Source organism: Orbicella franksi, chromosome 10, assembly GCF_964199315.1.
Source record: "Orbicella franksi chromosome 10, jaOrbFran1.1, whole genome shotgun sequence".
Classification (NCBI taxonomy): domain Eukaryota; kingdom Metazoa; phylum Cnidaria; class Anthozoa; order Scleractinia; family Merulinidae; genus Orbicella; species Orbicella franksi.
In genome coordinates this window covers 23486345-23498613 of record NC_138154.1, presented here as the reverse complement: position 1 = coordinate 23498613, position 12269 = coordinate 23486345, and the positions used below count along the sequence as shown (strand labels likewise).

Sequence of the window (12269 nt, the reverse complement as noted above, 5' to 3'; positions counted from 1 at the left end):
GATCTTAGTTTAAAACTTTAGACGAGTGGTGTTAATGGCTGATAAAATGTGATTTAACTATAACACCGAAATATCAATGTTTAACAAAGGAGGATATGTAACGTATGTTGTACTGATCATAATTTTACTGAGAATTGCAAAAAAAATGTAAGCCAAGCCGTGTTTTGATGATTGAGTGGTGATATTCATAACATCGTAGTTAGCAACAAAGTTTAGTCGAAAGTATGAAAAAAAAAAAAGTTGTAAGCCATTATAATTATAAGATGGCTTAAATAAAAACACCGGTATTCACGTACGCCAATTCCCTATCCACACCATCCTACCATCCATACCATTCCTTATTTTTTGATCGGGATCATTTGCGGTCCAAAATGGGGATTATTTGCGGTCCAATTTGGGGATCATTTGCGGTCCGGGATCACTTGCGGACCCGTACAGGCCTCTTTGAAAAGCATTTTCAAAGTGTTGGGCAGGAAAATTATCTTCTATGTATTTATCCACAGTATACATCAAAAATGAGTAATCTTGTAATTTCTCTGCATGACTGATTCACATTAGGCGCTGTATATCGCTGCTGTCAAGAATTCCGATTCTAACCCGCTCTAAAATGATCGTTTCTCAAAAAGTACTGAACGGCCTAAAGCGAATAAGATATCTTTGGAAAGCTCTTTTAAAGTGCCAGGCAGTTAGAATTTTTCTCCCTCTGTCTTTATGAACTGCTCTCCAAAGATACAGGTGCAAGTTTTTGCATATTTGATTAACTGTTAAAATTAAACCTTCAGTGATATTACTTCAGTTAAATTGGCCAGTCGGGTGTCTTTCCTAAAATAGCTTGGCAGTTTGACCAAGCGCTAAAATTAGATTGAAAAAGATTATCATTGGAAGAGGCCCATGTATTGGGGGATGTGTTCTCTTAGATCATGGTCTCTTGGTTAAAGGTGACTGTAAAATCAAAGGTACATATAAAAAATAATAAACTTTACTGAAATGTTCCCGTCGCCATCCACCCATTTGTTCAAGTTGGACAGGTGGCGACCCCACATCTCGCCCTCCTTCAGCGTTGTTGGTTGCAGAATGAAAACTGTTTCGTTTTCATTTCCAGGCGATGGCACCATTCTGTGTTAAAAAAAAAGGGTTTAAATTGCCATTAGCTTTTATGTTGAGGTAACTTCTACATACGGGCTAAGTGGCCCATCAGGCCCGTGCTTATCCCGGTTTCTATAGCATGAAGCGACTAGGAGTATTTCTACTCCCCCCCCTGGATGGGATGCTAGTCCATATTGTTCGACAATTTTCTTTAACGTAGAAAGATTTTAAATATTCCTTTTACAGAATGTGCAAACTTTTTGTGATATCACACCGCTGTAATTTTTATTCAGTGGTATTATTGTGCACAATAATAAATGAAAGATACAACGCTACTGTTTCGGAAGATCTGCTCACCTTATCTCGACTGTAGCTGGAAAGGTAGCACTCTCCAGCTGAAGAAACAAATTGAGGTCCTTCGTCAAAATCGCTCTCCACGTGTATCCATTTTCTCTGAACTGTCCGCTTGTTAGTGGATCTGATCTCTCTTCCATCAAAGCAGCGAAATGTGCATGGAAGTTTTCGATGTGCCACGAGAAGGACATAACCATCTCTTCCTTCTCATTCACCTCTTCCTTATGAGTTTCCTGCACAAGTATTTGTATGTTGTTATTACGTTTTTTTTCCAGTAATTTTACTGTTACTGTTACTCATGTTTTTTAATTAATGCCAATTTGACTCCTTACCTGTGCTTTTATCGTTGCCAACAATCTTTGCCTTTCGCCATGCTGTAAATCAAAGTGCGACTTGGCAGCATCATATAGATGTGTCCTCATGTCCTTCCTTAAAGTCATTGCTTTGCACCCCGGAACAAGGCATTTCGATGCCTTCATCGGGCACGAGTGCTGATGTAAACTGACATGAGCTCTGAAAAACACATGTAAAGGTCACTCATCCTAAATGGGTTAGGTAAGTCTTAGGCCTCTAGGCAAAAGTTACCTTCATCGATTAAAGGAATCCTAGAATCTCGAGTAACATAAGAAAACGTATTGTACTTCACCACTAAATTTTCTCCGATTCGTTCTTGTTTAAATTGGTCACGTGACACCATATTGTTCATCTGTGGAGAGTCTGGAGAGACAAGTCCCCGAATGGATCGCATACATACCGAAAGGATTAGCTTCGCTTCTCGCGCAATATTTGTTTTAAGAACATCAAATTTCCGAGTTGCAAACTGTCAGCCGATAGTTCTTCGACAGAAACACTCTATTCTTTATAGTGTTAGGAACTGACGAGATGCGTATGGTGCGTATTCCTTTTCAGACCTTGTTATGGTCAGAAGACAAAATTAAGTTCTTACCTTGGTACGTTGGTGCCACAACCAAGCGGGCAGTCGACTTGTGAATAATAGCACTCTGTTGCTTGGTGCTGGGCCAGACCATCCTTTTTGATTTCTTTTTTGCAGCCATGACACGTGACCTTTTTGTGCTCGCAATTATTGCAGTGCGCGCGGAAATCAAAGCGCACTGCAAAATGATTGCAGCCATTGTGTGGGCATTTAACTCGAGCTTTTGGGCAATTCTTTTCATGCCCTCTGGCATGCTCCATGCTCCAGAGTTCCTCTCCACTCGCAACCCGGGCTGGAACACTTCATCTGCACACTTTTGGACAGCTTGTCTACGTTTATATTAATTTGCAACTGATCGAAACGAAACGTTTCGCGGCAAATCGGACAAAGAGCTGCTGAAGGAGTCGCGTTATCTCCCAGAGATACGATTGACCTCAGGCACTTCATACAACCTGAATGTCCGCACGCTAGACTTGTAGGTTTCATCATCAATTTCAAGCTACAAATTTAAAAGCAAACGGTTATTTTGATCTGGATATATTGCTTGGCAGCGTTAAATGTTTTGTCAGTTCATTGTCAAAACATGATTAATTTCGTTTTACTTCAAATGGAGAGCTTTCCTATCTATGATTCTCTTCCTCTGGAATTTAATGAATGCAATACAAGTATTTCACTGTCTATTTAAGCGTCGACATTAATACCATTCATTTTTATTGTACCGTGCAGTAACAGTCTTTATTATTCAACTTGCATACACTGTACGAATTCCGATTTTCTGATTGGCTGATTTGTACCACGTGATACTGGGTTGTGACAGACAACCACCTTGAATTCATAATGGTGGTGTAATAGCCGTGGTGTAACTTCAACACACCACTGTCATTACGCCATGGGATCAGCTGACTTAAATATAGTGATTTCAATGCTGTTTTCCTTAGTGTAGTGCATTCAATTTGAATAATATATAAAAATGTTAACAAAGGCAAAGCCTCGTGCGGTATCGAAATTTCTCGTTCATTGTTAGTAAACTCGTGCAGGTAAATCCCGATAATTCACTCGCTGAGTGCGTTAACCTGTAAATAGTCTACAACCAGGAGCCACAATCGGGGACGGAGACCGTAAGTCTTATGATCCGCGCGCATCTATGATATGGGACAATATTTCTATTTTTAAAAAAACAAATTGCGCCACCATGCTGACATATGTCCGCGCGGATCCACGCACATGTCGGGGGTTCTCGCGTGGATGTTGTCACGTTCCATGATCAAATGGTGAGAGTTGCGAGATTCTCTTGCAGATTTTTCACAGCGATGGCAGAGAATAAGGCAATGAATAAGATCCAGGGCTCTTACATATAGGTTTATGCTCTGAGCTGATGGAAAAGGTGAGTTTTTCAGGGTCGAAAACAAGACTCCAATTTCGCTTTGTGAATGAATAATATCTGCTCGCGCTAGTTGAACGCGTAAGCTTTTGCGTTTGTTCTGTAAAGAAAAATTATGAAAGAAAACTCTTTAGTCTGGTATCGAGCTAATTTGAGAGTTTCTCAAACAATGCTTAATCTTAACCAGGACCTGTTTTTGATAGTTTCTTATTGTTTCTGTTTGTTTGGCGAGTTTGCAAAAGCTTTTGAGTAGCTCATTTGCATAGTGCAGCGCGTGCACTTTCAAGTCCGAGTCGGTGTTTTCAATTGTCAACGAATCTTGTCAAAGATTTCTTTCGTTGTATTTTGTGCTGAGATGCTGCAACAATTTTTACCAACGCCAAAAGGCTGCTAACATCAGGTGTGTTTCTTTAACACAGTGAAACTTTACACTGCGAAAATATGATAGACAAGGAGTTTTGATAACTAAACCAACAAAATCGAAATCGTTGTTCAAGTTGATTCAAGAAATCGTCATCGTAACTTTGCAGATTATTTCTGCTGTATTGTAATATGTTCTCAGACATTTATCAACCTTAAACATATTTAAAAACTAGAAATATTATCTGAGTTCGATGTAAGTTTTTACACGAAAGTGCGGGAGTCCAATTTGTCATGCTTTACTGACTGTACAAAACACATCGGCGGGCGCTCTTATTCATCGACAACAGACAATTTGTTGGATTTTTACACAAACAAAACTGAGCAGCATCTACAGACATAAACTTATTGTAACTTACTGGGCCTGGATAAAACATTAAGCGTTGCTTACAATGCAGGCGAAACTCAAACTAGCAATTATTTTTTTTACTTTCGGTCTCGATCGACTGGCGAAATCCTCGCAAGCGTGTGGCAAGAGGAGGGAAACTTTGAAGTCCTGCAACGCTACTATATCCAACTATATCCAACTAGTTTTTTGTTGTGTTATGGAAAAGCTGTTAATGTTCAACATGTGTGAAACTTCAGTAGAGTGGAGTAGTGTGAAGCTCTTGTAAAAGAAGCAGCGGAATATAACTTGGTCAGCGATATAGAGCGGGACAATACTAAATTCGACACTGTCTTCCTTCACTCAAACTGGCGCAGCTTACGACGAAAATACTGAAGTGAAAATTCCAACAGACATAAACGTATTGAGTTGTGGGCCAAACGTATTAAAACATTTCGGGAATTTTGGACGCCATTTCACCGCGCTACATCCGCAAAACTCCTCGCAGCGTGTACCGCACATGATGGCGCAATTTGTTCTAAAAATAGAAAAATTGTCCCATATCATAGGGACAGCCCAGGGGCGGGGCAGAAGACTCCTGAAATTTTTGTACTGGATCATCCAACAAAAAGTGACGTCACATCCGGTTTAAACGGTGCCGCGCAGCTCGTTTCGCAAAGCGAAAAAATGGCGTTTCGATTGGCGAAGATTTTCCTGTATTTGCAAACCATCAGGTTCGTGTCCTTCCATACTGAGGATAGAAATATCTTGAAGGCACATTTCTTCGACTTTTGAAGCAAACCTGTTGGCAAAAGAGAACAGTTTAGTATTGTTTTGAAGGAAAATAACGGAGAGCCTTCTGTCATCGAATGGCGGATTTTACACATATTCAAAACTGGTGTTGTTCCGACTTTTGGTTCTTATTGTTCGTGATTCGGTGATAACACTAAGTGCAATAGCCTATAATGTTAACAACAACCTGGATGAAGTATTGCTGGCCATTGTTTGCACTGTGTACAACGGGAACATATTTAACAGAAGCCGTTTTTTTCTGAAAAAGAACAGTTGAAGTTCTATATCCACGTGCGTGTGGTGGAAAAGACATGCTGAAGCGTATACTCAAGGTTAGTATCCTATTTCCGTATCTCTTGTTGAATACGGTTTTTCTCTGTAAGATATAAGCAATGTAGAGAGTTAGAGGCGAGCTTTGGGGATATCAGATTTCCCCGAAGAGATCAACAAAGGGGTGAAGCACTCCCCAACCAAATTTTCTGGGAGTACCCCCCCGGGTACTGTGAAGTTGTTCATAAATATACATGTATGCTGGACAGAATTCCAATTTTATCCAGTGGTCAATTGTACATTCCTCTATATTGTCTGAACTGCAACGCTGGCCTGGGGATCAACTTCTTTGGGCAGTTCCAAAAGAAGGGGGTTGGCCTGTTTACGGTTAGCTCCTTGGCCCTTAACTTTACCTCCGCTTTTGACAGGTACCCACTTCTACTGTGACCCGGGGCGGGGGGTACTCCCTTATATGCACTATTGGGGTATGTGTGGCCCCAAAAGGTATGGTTTTTCAGTCGTTTTGGTCATAAATAGGGTATCAGTTTTGGCTATTTTGGCCTTAAATAGGATATGGGTTTTGTACTCTAGTCTTGAATTAGGTAATGTTGTTTAGAAGAAGCTACTTTTTCATCATTATTGATAAGACCATAAACAAAAGGCCGTCAAAAATTATGTTTAGGGCAACTGTGTCAGCTACCATGGTGGTAAATAGGTTATCAAATTTTTATTCTGGTAATAAATAGGGTAGGGAGAATCGCAGATTTTGGTAGTCATAATTAGTTAATTCAACTATTTTGAGATTTTAAAGATATGTTCTATATATCAAATTGACTCAACAAAAGATGCTGTGGAAACACAGGCCGCTGGAGATTGTTTTCACAGCTTTTTTAGTTCTTCCAAAGGATCTGTTTACAACATCTCATCTTCTGTTAATCTGGTGGGGATACAATGTAGCTCTGTAGCAACGGGACCTTTGTTCATCATTTGATCAATGTTTAAATGGCATCTACCTTCCATCTTGTAAAGAAAGAATGAAAAATGGCTGTCTCATACGCATGCATCAAATAATTCACAAAGGTCTAGCCTGCAGAGCAGGCGAGATTTTTTCGAGCGAGCGCTCACATCGTAAAAAGTTTAGCCGCCATCTTGAATTTTTCATGCCGTGGAAGACTGGGGAGAGAAAGAAAGTTTTACCAAGGGGGTGAATGATAGGCAAGAGGAAGGATAGGGGAGGGGTGGAGCGAAGAAAATCTCGCCTGCTCGAGGTCATTGTTCTTTTAGGAAACTCCGTTCGCCCACGAACGGAGTTTCTGATTGGTGCGGCTTGACCCTGCCTGTCAATTGTCTGTCAGTCAGTTTCGTTTCGTTCGATTTCGTGCGGGTAAGAAACATGGCAAACTCTGTCGAAAGTGATGTTGTTAGTTTCGATTCCGCTCTCGAGGAATCTCTCAAACGTTTATGTGAACTTGGAATGTCTCGCGAATTACGAACGGAGCAAAAAGACGCAATTTCCACACTAGTATCCGGAAAAGATCTGTTGGCAGTGCTACCCACTGGCTTTGGGAAAAGCTTAATATTTACGTAAAATGGGGTCGACTAGCCTACACGACTTCCACGGTTCGTGACATTTGCACATTTGCCGTTCTCTGTTCGGTCACTCGACCTTTCTTGTCGCTTCACTCGTGTTCGTGAAGGGCACTTCATGTTGTGTAATAAGGAGGAATTTTAAGCGGAGTTGAGCCGTTAGATCGTGCTATGGCAAATTTTTATAATTCAAAGGTCTGCATGGTTTGCGCTGTTATCTGCATGTGGACTCGTTGAGTTTGACACCTCTGTAATTTGCCATGTGTTTATGCATTGTTAAGGCTCATTTCTATTGCAAGATATGCCTTTGAGTCTCCATGAATTTGCTTTTGAGTGACAAAATATGAAATTTATCGTGAACATCTTGCTTACTTGCATTCTATATTGTGACACCGGGCCTGGCTGGGACTAGAACTGTTTACAAGCACAGTAGGTAGATCCTTATCACGGATATCATATTTGTTCTCGTACTATTTCCTTCAGAGACGTTGTAGCTTTACTTTGAGAAAGCTATACGTTTGTCTAGAGACATTCTTATGTTTCTTGCAGCTATCTGATCGAGCTTATGTTTCTCTTGCTCGATGTAAAGGTTTATTCCTCCTTTGGTTGTTCTGGCACCACGTGATTCAAGTGTAGCTGTTTACGCGCAAGTCCCGTTAACTGTTTTGCGTGTTTTATATGCCATTGTTCGGCTTAGTTCAGGCAAGACCATGGTTTCAATCCTCCATGTGCATCTCATCAGTTGCCGGTATTTCTAAAATACTCTGTGCGTCTGAAGTCGCTAGCGCAACACGTACCTCTGTGAGAATGCAAGACATCCTGCGGCTTGGCACAAACTTCTCGTGGTGTGTACCCTTGTGAGACTTCCGGTGTCGAGAAAACCTCATTTTGATTGGTTACCCGCTCATTTCCGGAAATGCAGTGAAGCGCAACTAATTAGGAGGTGTTTCGCATTTTAACGGGCTTTTCGGGCAGGCGTCTTCTCATTTTTCCCCTCCCCCATCCCCCACCGTCTAACATGGCGGTCTAAAAAGGCGGTCGCAAGGTTGTGACGCTAACTCGCCCCAATAAGACGCCTACACTGCAGGCTAACAAAGGTCAGTTGTGATTGCTCCATTGTGGGTGGGCTGAGAATTCTAGCTTGGTTTGGTCTTAAAGTGATTGTTTGCCATTTATTTCCCCACGCATTTGACTGAATTTGACCCTGCATGACTATTCAAAACCCTTATTGAATAATCAAATGGGCAATATCCCTATTTGTTTGAGTTTCCCTCAGTCATTCAATCACAGTGGGTTTTGCCGAGTTAATTTTCTCTTCTTTGTAAATTGATATTGCTGCTTTAAATTCTAAATCTAGGCATGTGACACTCGCCATGCGAAGAGTTGTCCCGGTTAGCCAAGCCAAAGTGTTTATATAAAGAAAAGTTGTCCTGCCTGTCAGGGTGCCAAGGCATGACATGAGCCAAGGCTAGACAACTCACCCACCCCTGTTGTCTCGCAGGTGAGACAGGTTCATGATCCTAAATGTAAACAGTTGGTTGAATTTTCAAAGAAATAAATGAAAAGTTAGCTTGGCCAGGGTAACTCAGGAGAAGGGTTGTCTTGGGTACCCAAGACCATATAAATGGTCCCTGGTAGGGCCATTCTATTTTATGTCCACACTCCCTCTTCCTCTGTTGACATGAGCTTTAGACGGGGCTATGAAAGAGTTATTTCTGCACTTTTATCTTTTCTGTTAGGTGGTAAATATTGACTTATTTAGTGAGTGTGGCTGGGGGAAGGGGGTGTGGATATAAAATGGAATATCTCTAGTCAGCTCTGGGCCCAAGTTGTGTGTTGTCTAACTGATTATACAAACTATACTTTCCAAAATCTTCATGGGTAGGTGTTTGAGAGGATCATCTTATATGTTCATCACTACGGTGGAACCCTGCCTTATGGCCACCCCATTCACATAGCCACCTTGTTATTACGGCCTCTTGATTCTGGCTTGAACAAAGGCTCAGTCAGTCAGTCATTTTCTTATTTAAAGAACCCCTTTAACCACACTGTTAATGTGGTCAGATTTTTGTGGCCCAGCAACTGGATTAACAGAGTTCCACTGTAATTTAAAATTGTCAGTGTTGGTTGTTTGAAGAATATTTGTACCTCACAGAGGTGAAAATGAATTTGAGCTATTACCCACAAAACAAAATTCTGGATTGTACATTTTAGGAGTATTAATATACACAATTTATAATAAACATCAGGCATCACTTTGATATTGAAGTCCCATAACTCTGTTATTTGGAGATTGGTTATCCACTATCCCTGAAATTACCAAGGCTGATATCTCTATTATCATGTCATCAAAGCCATAATATTTTGACACCTACTGTAACCAACACAGTTTCCTTAAGCAGTAACAAGAGTCTTTCTTTAGTAAACCAAAATAGTACTTGCTGCCAGATGCTTTATAAAAGTATAACCCTTCCAGAAGCCTTCACAAAGTAATATCAGTAGCTAACAGTCTTTTTGTGGCTGATTTAAACCTTGTATTAAATCACATTGAACTGGCCCAAGTTTAATATACATTTTGTTGCATTTAGCTCACATGTTTTCAGTTTAAAGGAGAAGGTCACTCCAAAAAGCTTACTTTTTTTGTCTTCACTTATAGCAAGTGAATATTCAGCATTTCCACTCACCAAAGGTTCAGCCTCTGAAGTGCCTGCTATCCTTAAGAAGTTCGTCTCGAAATTAAGAAGCGACTTCGGAGGCCACCATTTTGCAACTGTCTTGGCAGCCTGAGGCTGTGTTTATGTGACTTCATTCTGTCCAACTCGAAATTGGTGGGAAGGAGAAGAACCTGCAACTGACTTGGCATCTGTCAAAAGGTCAGCAAAATCTTTTTTTTTTTCCCAAGCAATTATCCTCTTCACTATCTTCAATGCTATTATTTTGGAGTTTAGAGCATGTTTAGCTCAAAATAATATGTCTCGATCAAGAGCAGCCATAACCCAGAGTGGTAGTCAAAAGGCTTGTCACAAGCCATCAGGACAAAATCTGTCAGACAGAATGACGTCATGAAAACTTGGCCTGGGTGCTTCTTTGGCGGTGAACTTCATAAGGAAAACCTGCACTTTAGACACTGAAACTTCTGTGAGTGGCTAACCTTAGTGCAAGGTTTTCATTAGCGCTGACATAAAATTTATGTTTTTTGGAGTGACCTTCTCCTGTAAAATACACACGTTAAGACTTAACTCAGTAGCAAGGTACCTCTTGTATGACCAGTAACAGTATACATGTATCCAAAAAACAAAATATATATTGTCCAAACTCAGTCATGTTAGTAGTGTTAGTGTCTAATGAGTTCCTGCAAAGAGATAATTATACAATCATTCTAGTAACTCTCCTCAATATTCTGGGAGTCTCCCACCTACCGTTTAGATCATCCATCCCAGGCAAGTTTTGAACTATTGTCCAGATACAAGGGACCATGGGCTCCTAGGGACAGTGTTTTAAAGTGCTATTACGATGAAATTTGCAGATGTCCTCCATAATATGAGCATAACAGTTTTGTTACCATGGCAACATACTGGGTTTCAACCTTCCCTGATGATTATAGGCTTTTCTGGCCACCTTTAGCTTTCCATTTTGATATTTGCCAATGGTGCCTCATCAGCACGATCTAGGAAGCATATTAACATGCAAGGTCAACGTCGTAGCCTCGTTTAACATTTTTCAAGCTGAAAATCACTGAATTAGTGAAAATACAGGCTGTATATAATTTTTATAGCCATAGGTGTGTTTCCTGTAGTTCTAACTATAAGCCTACCAACCTGATGTAATATTGGGTTAAGTGTATGACAACATCAGTCACCTCATTTGCATATTTCTATTTTTTATACCTTCATATCTTTGGAACTGATGCAGATATTTGCAAAAGGTAAACAGCATTTTTAATCTTTTGTGGAATTCTATGTGATAGACCTGAAAATTCTTACTCAAGGGGTAAAAATTTAAGGATAGAAGCATGTTAAAGCATTGAGTTGAATTTATGCTGTTGGCAAGATTTTACTGTAAGGTGTCGAAAGGAATTTGGAGGGGAATTTGGTGTGGTTATTGAATTGACAGACATTGGTTCTGTTGTTATTGTCATTATCTTCTATATTTTTGAGGCAGAATGGTTGTTGGCAAAAGCAAAACTGGCAATATCCTCACTGACCTGTGTTTAGATGTTTTTAGGTTTTTGTCTCTGACAATGAAGGTCAATTTGAGTAGTTACACTGTCTTTACAATAGAACATATGGATATTAATAGTATAGTTATATTTCAATATCCTCATACTAAAATTATAGTAATTTTATGGCTCAATTTCTACCTCTGCTTTAATTTGTTTAAACCAGTTTATTTTTTTAAACCAATTTAATTGCATCAAAGGGGAAGGGGGAATCTGAGAGCAACAATAAATTAGACCAACAAATATAAGGACATTTGCAATGGTTGCTTTCATGGCCTAATGGAGATGAAGTGGACCAAAAAGTCAGAGATCTGATGTTTGAATCTAGGTCTGTCTGTACAAAGATTGTATTGTAGTATAGGAGTATTATGGTAAGTTATCACTTATGTTGGGGGGTTGATATGGGATCCTGGCTGTACTGTTGTAGGGTAGGAATAGGGACTGAGGGGTGGGTGGTGTGCTTGTGATCCTTTTTAAAAACCACTCTAAAAGTGAAAACAAACTGATTTCAATTGAAAAATTTACAGCACACGTAAAAATGATACATTATATGTTGTTTTTTATAGGTGGTAAATGAGCAAATACCCTCATGATCAAGAGACCTGTCCAAGTGTGATTTTTTTTTTTACTGATAATGGAAATCATAATAAAGATGCAAAGCCACCTTGGTGTGATTTCTTCCTTGACAGTGAAGTGCAACCTAACCAAAAGTTGCATTCTCTAAGAGGTTTACAAAAATTAAATGGAAAATTAAACTACACCAGTTTGTATTAATTTTATAAGTACTCCTCTCTCCAAAATATATTTGGTATGTTGTCGTACATGTACTGGCAAGAATATAATGTAGAAATTTTATGGGAAATGTTTCCATTTAAAAAATATGCAGCTCAGACAAATAGCA

At 39.8% G+C, this 12269-nt stretch overlaps 1 protein-coding gene across 1 annotated transcript; it reads right to left on the bottom strand.

The window, feature by feature from the left end:
- Positions 1–413: 413 nt before the first annotated feature.
- Positions 414–2497, bottom strand: LOC145500135 (uncharacterized). The gene is made up of 4 exons (XM_081479619.1): positions 2387–2497; positions 1749–1953; positions 1444–1673; positions 414–1116 (listed from the first exon to the last, which is right to left on the bottom strand). The coding sequence occupies exons 2-4, from the start codon at positions 1917–1919 to the stop codon at positions 951–953; spliced, it is 567 nt and encodes a 188-aa protein (XP_081335745.1). The 5' UTR covers positions 1920–1953; positions 2387–2497; the 3' UTR covers positions 414–950.
- Between the last annotated feature and the right edge of the window lie 9772 nt (positions 2498–12269).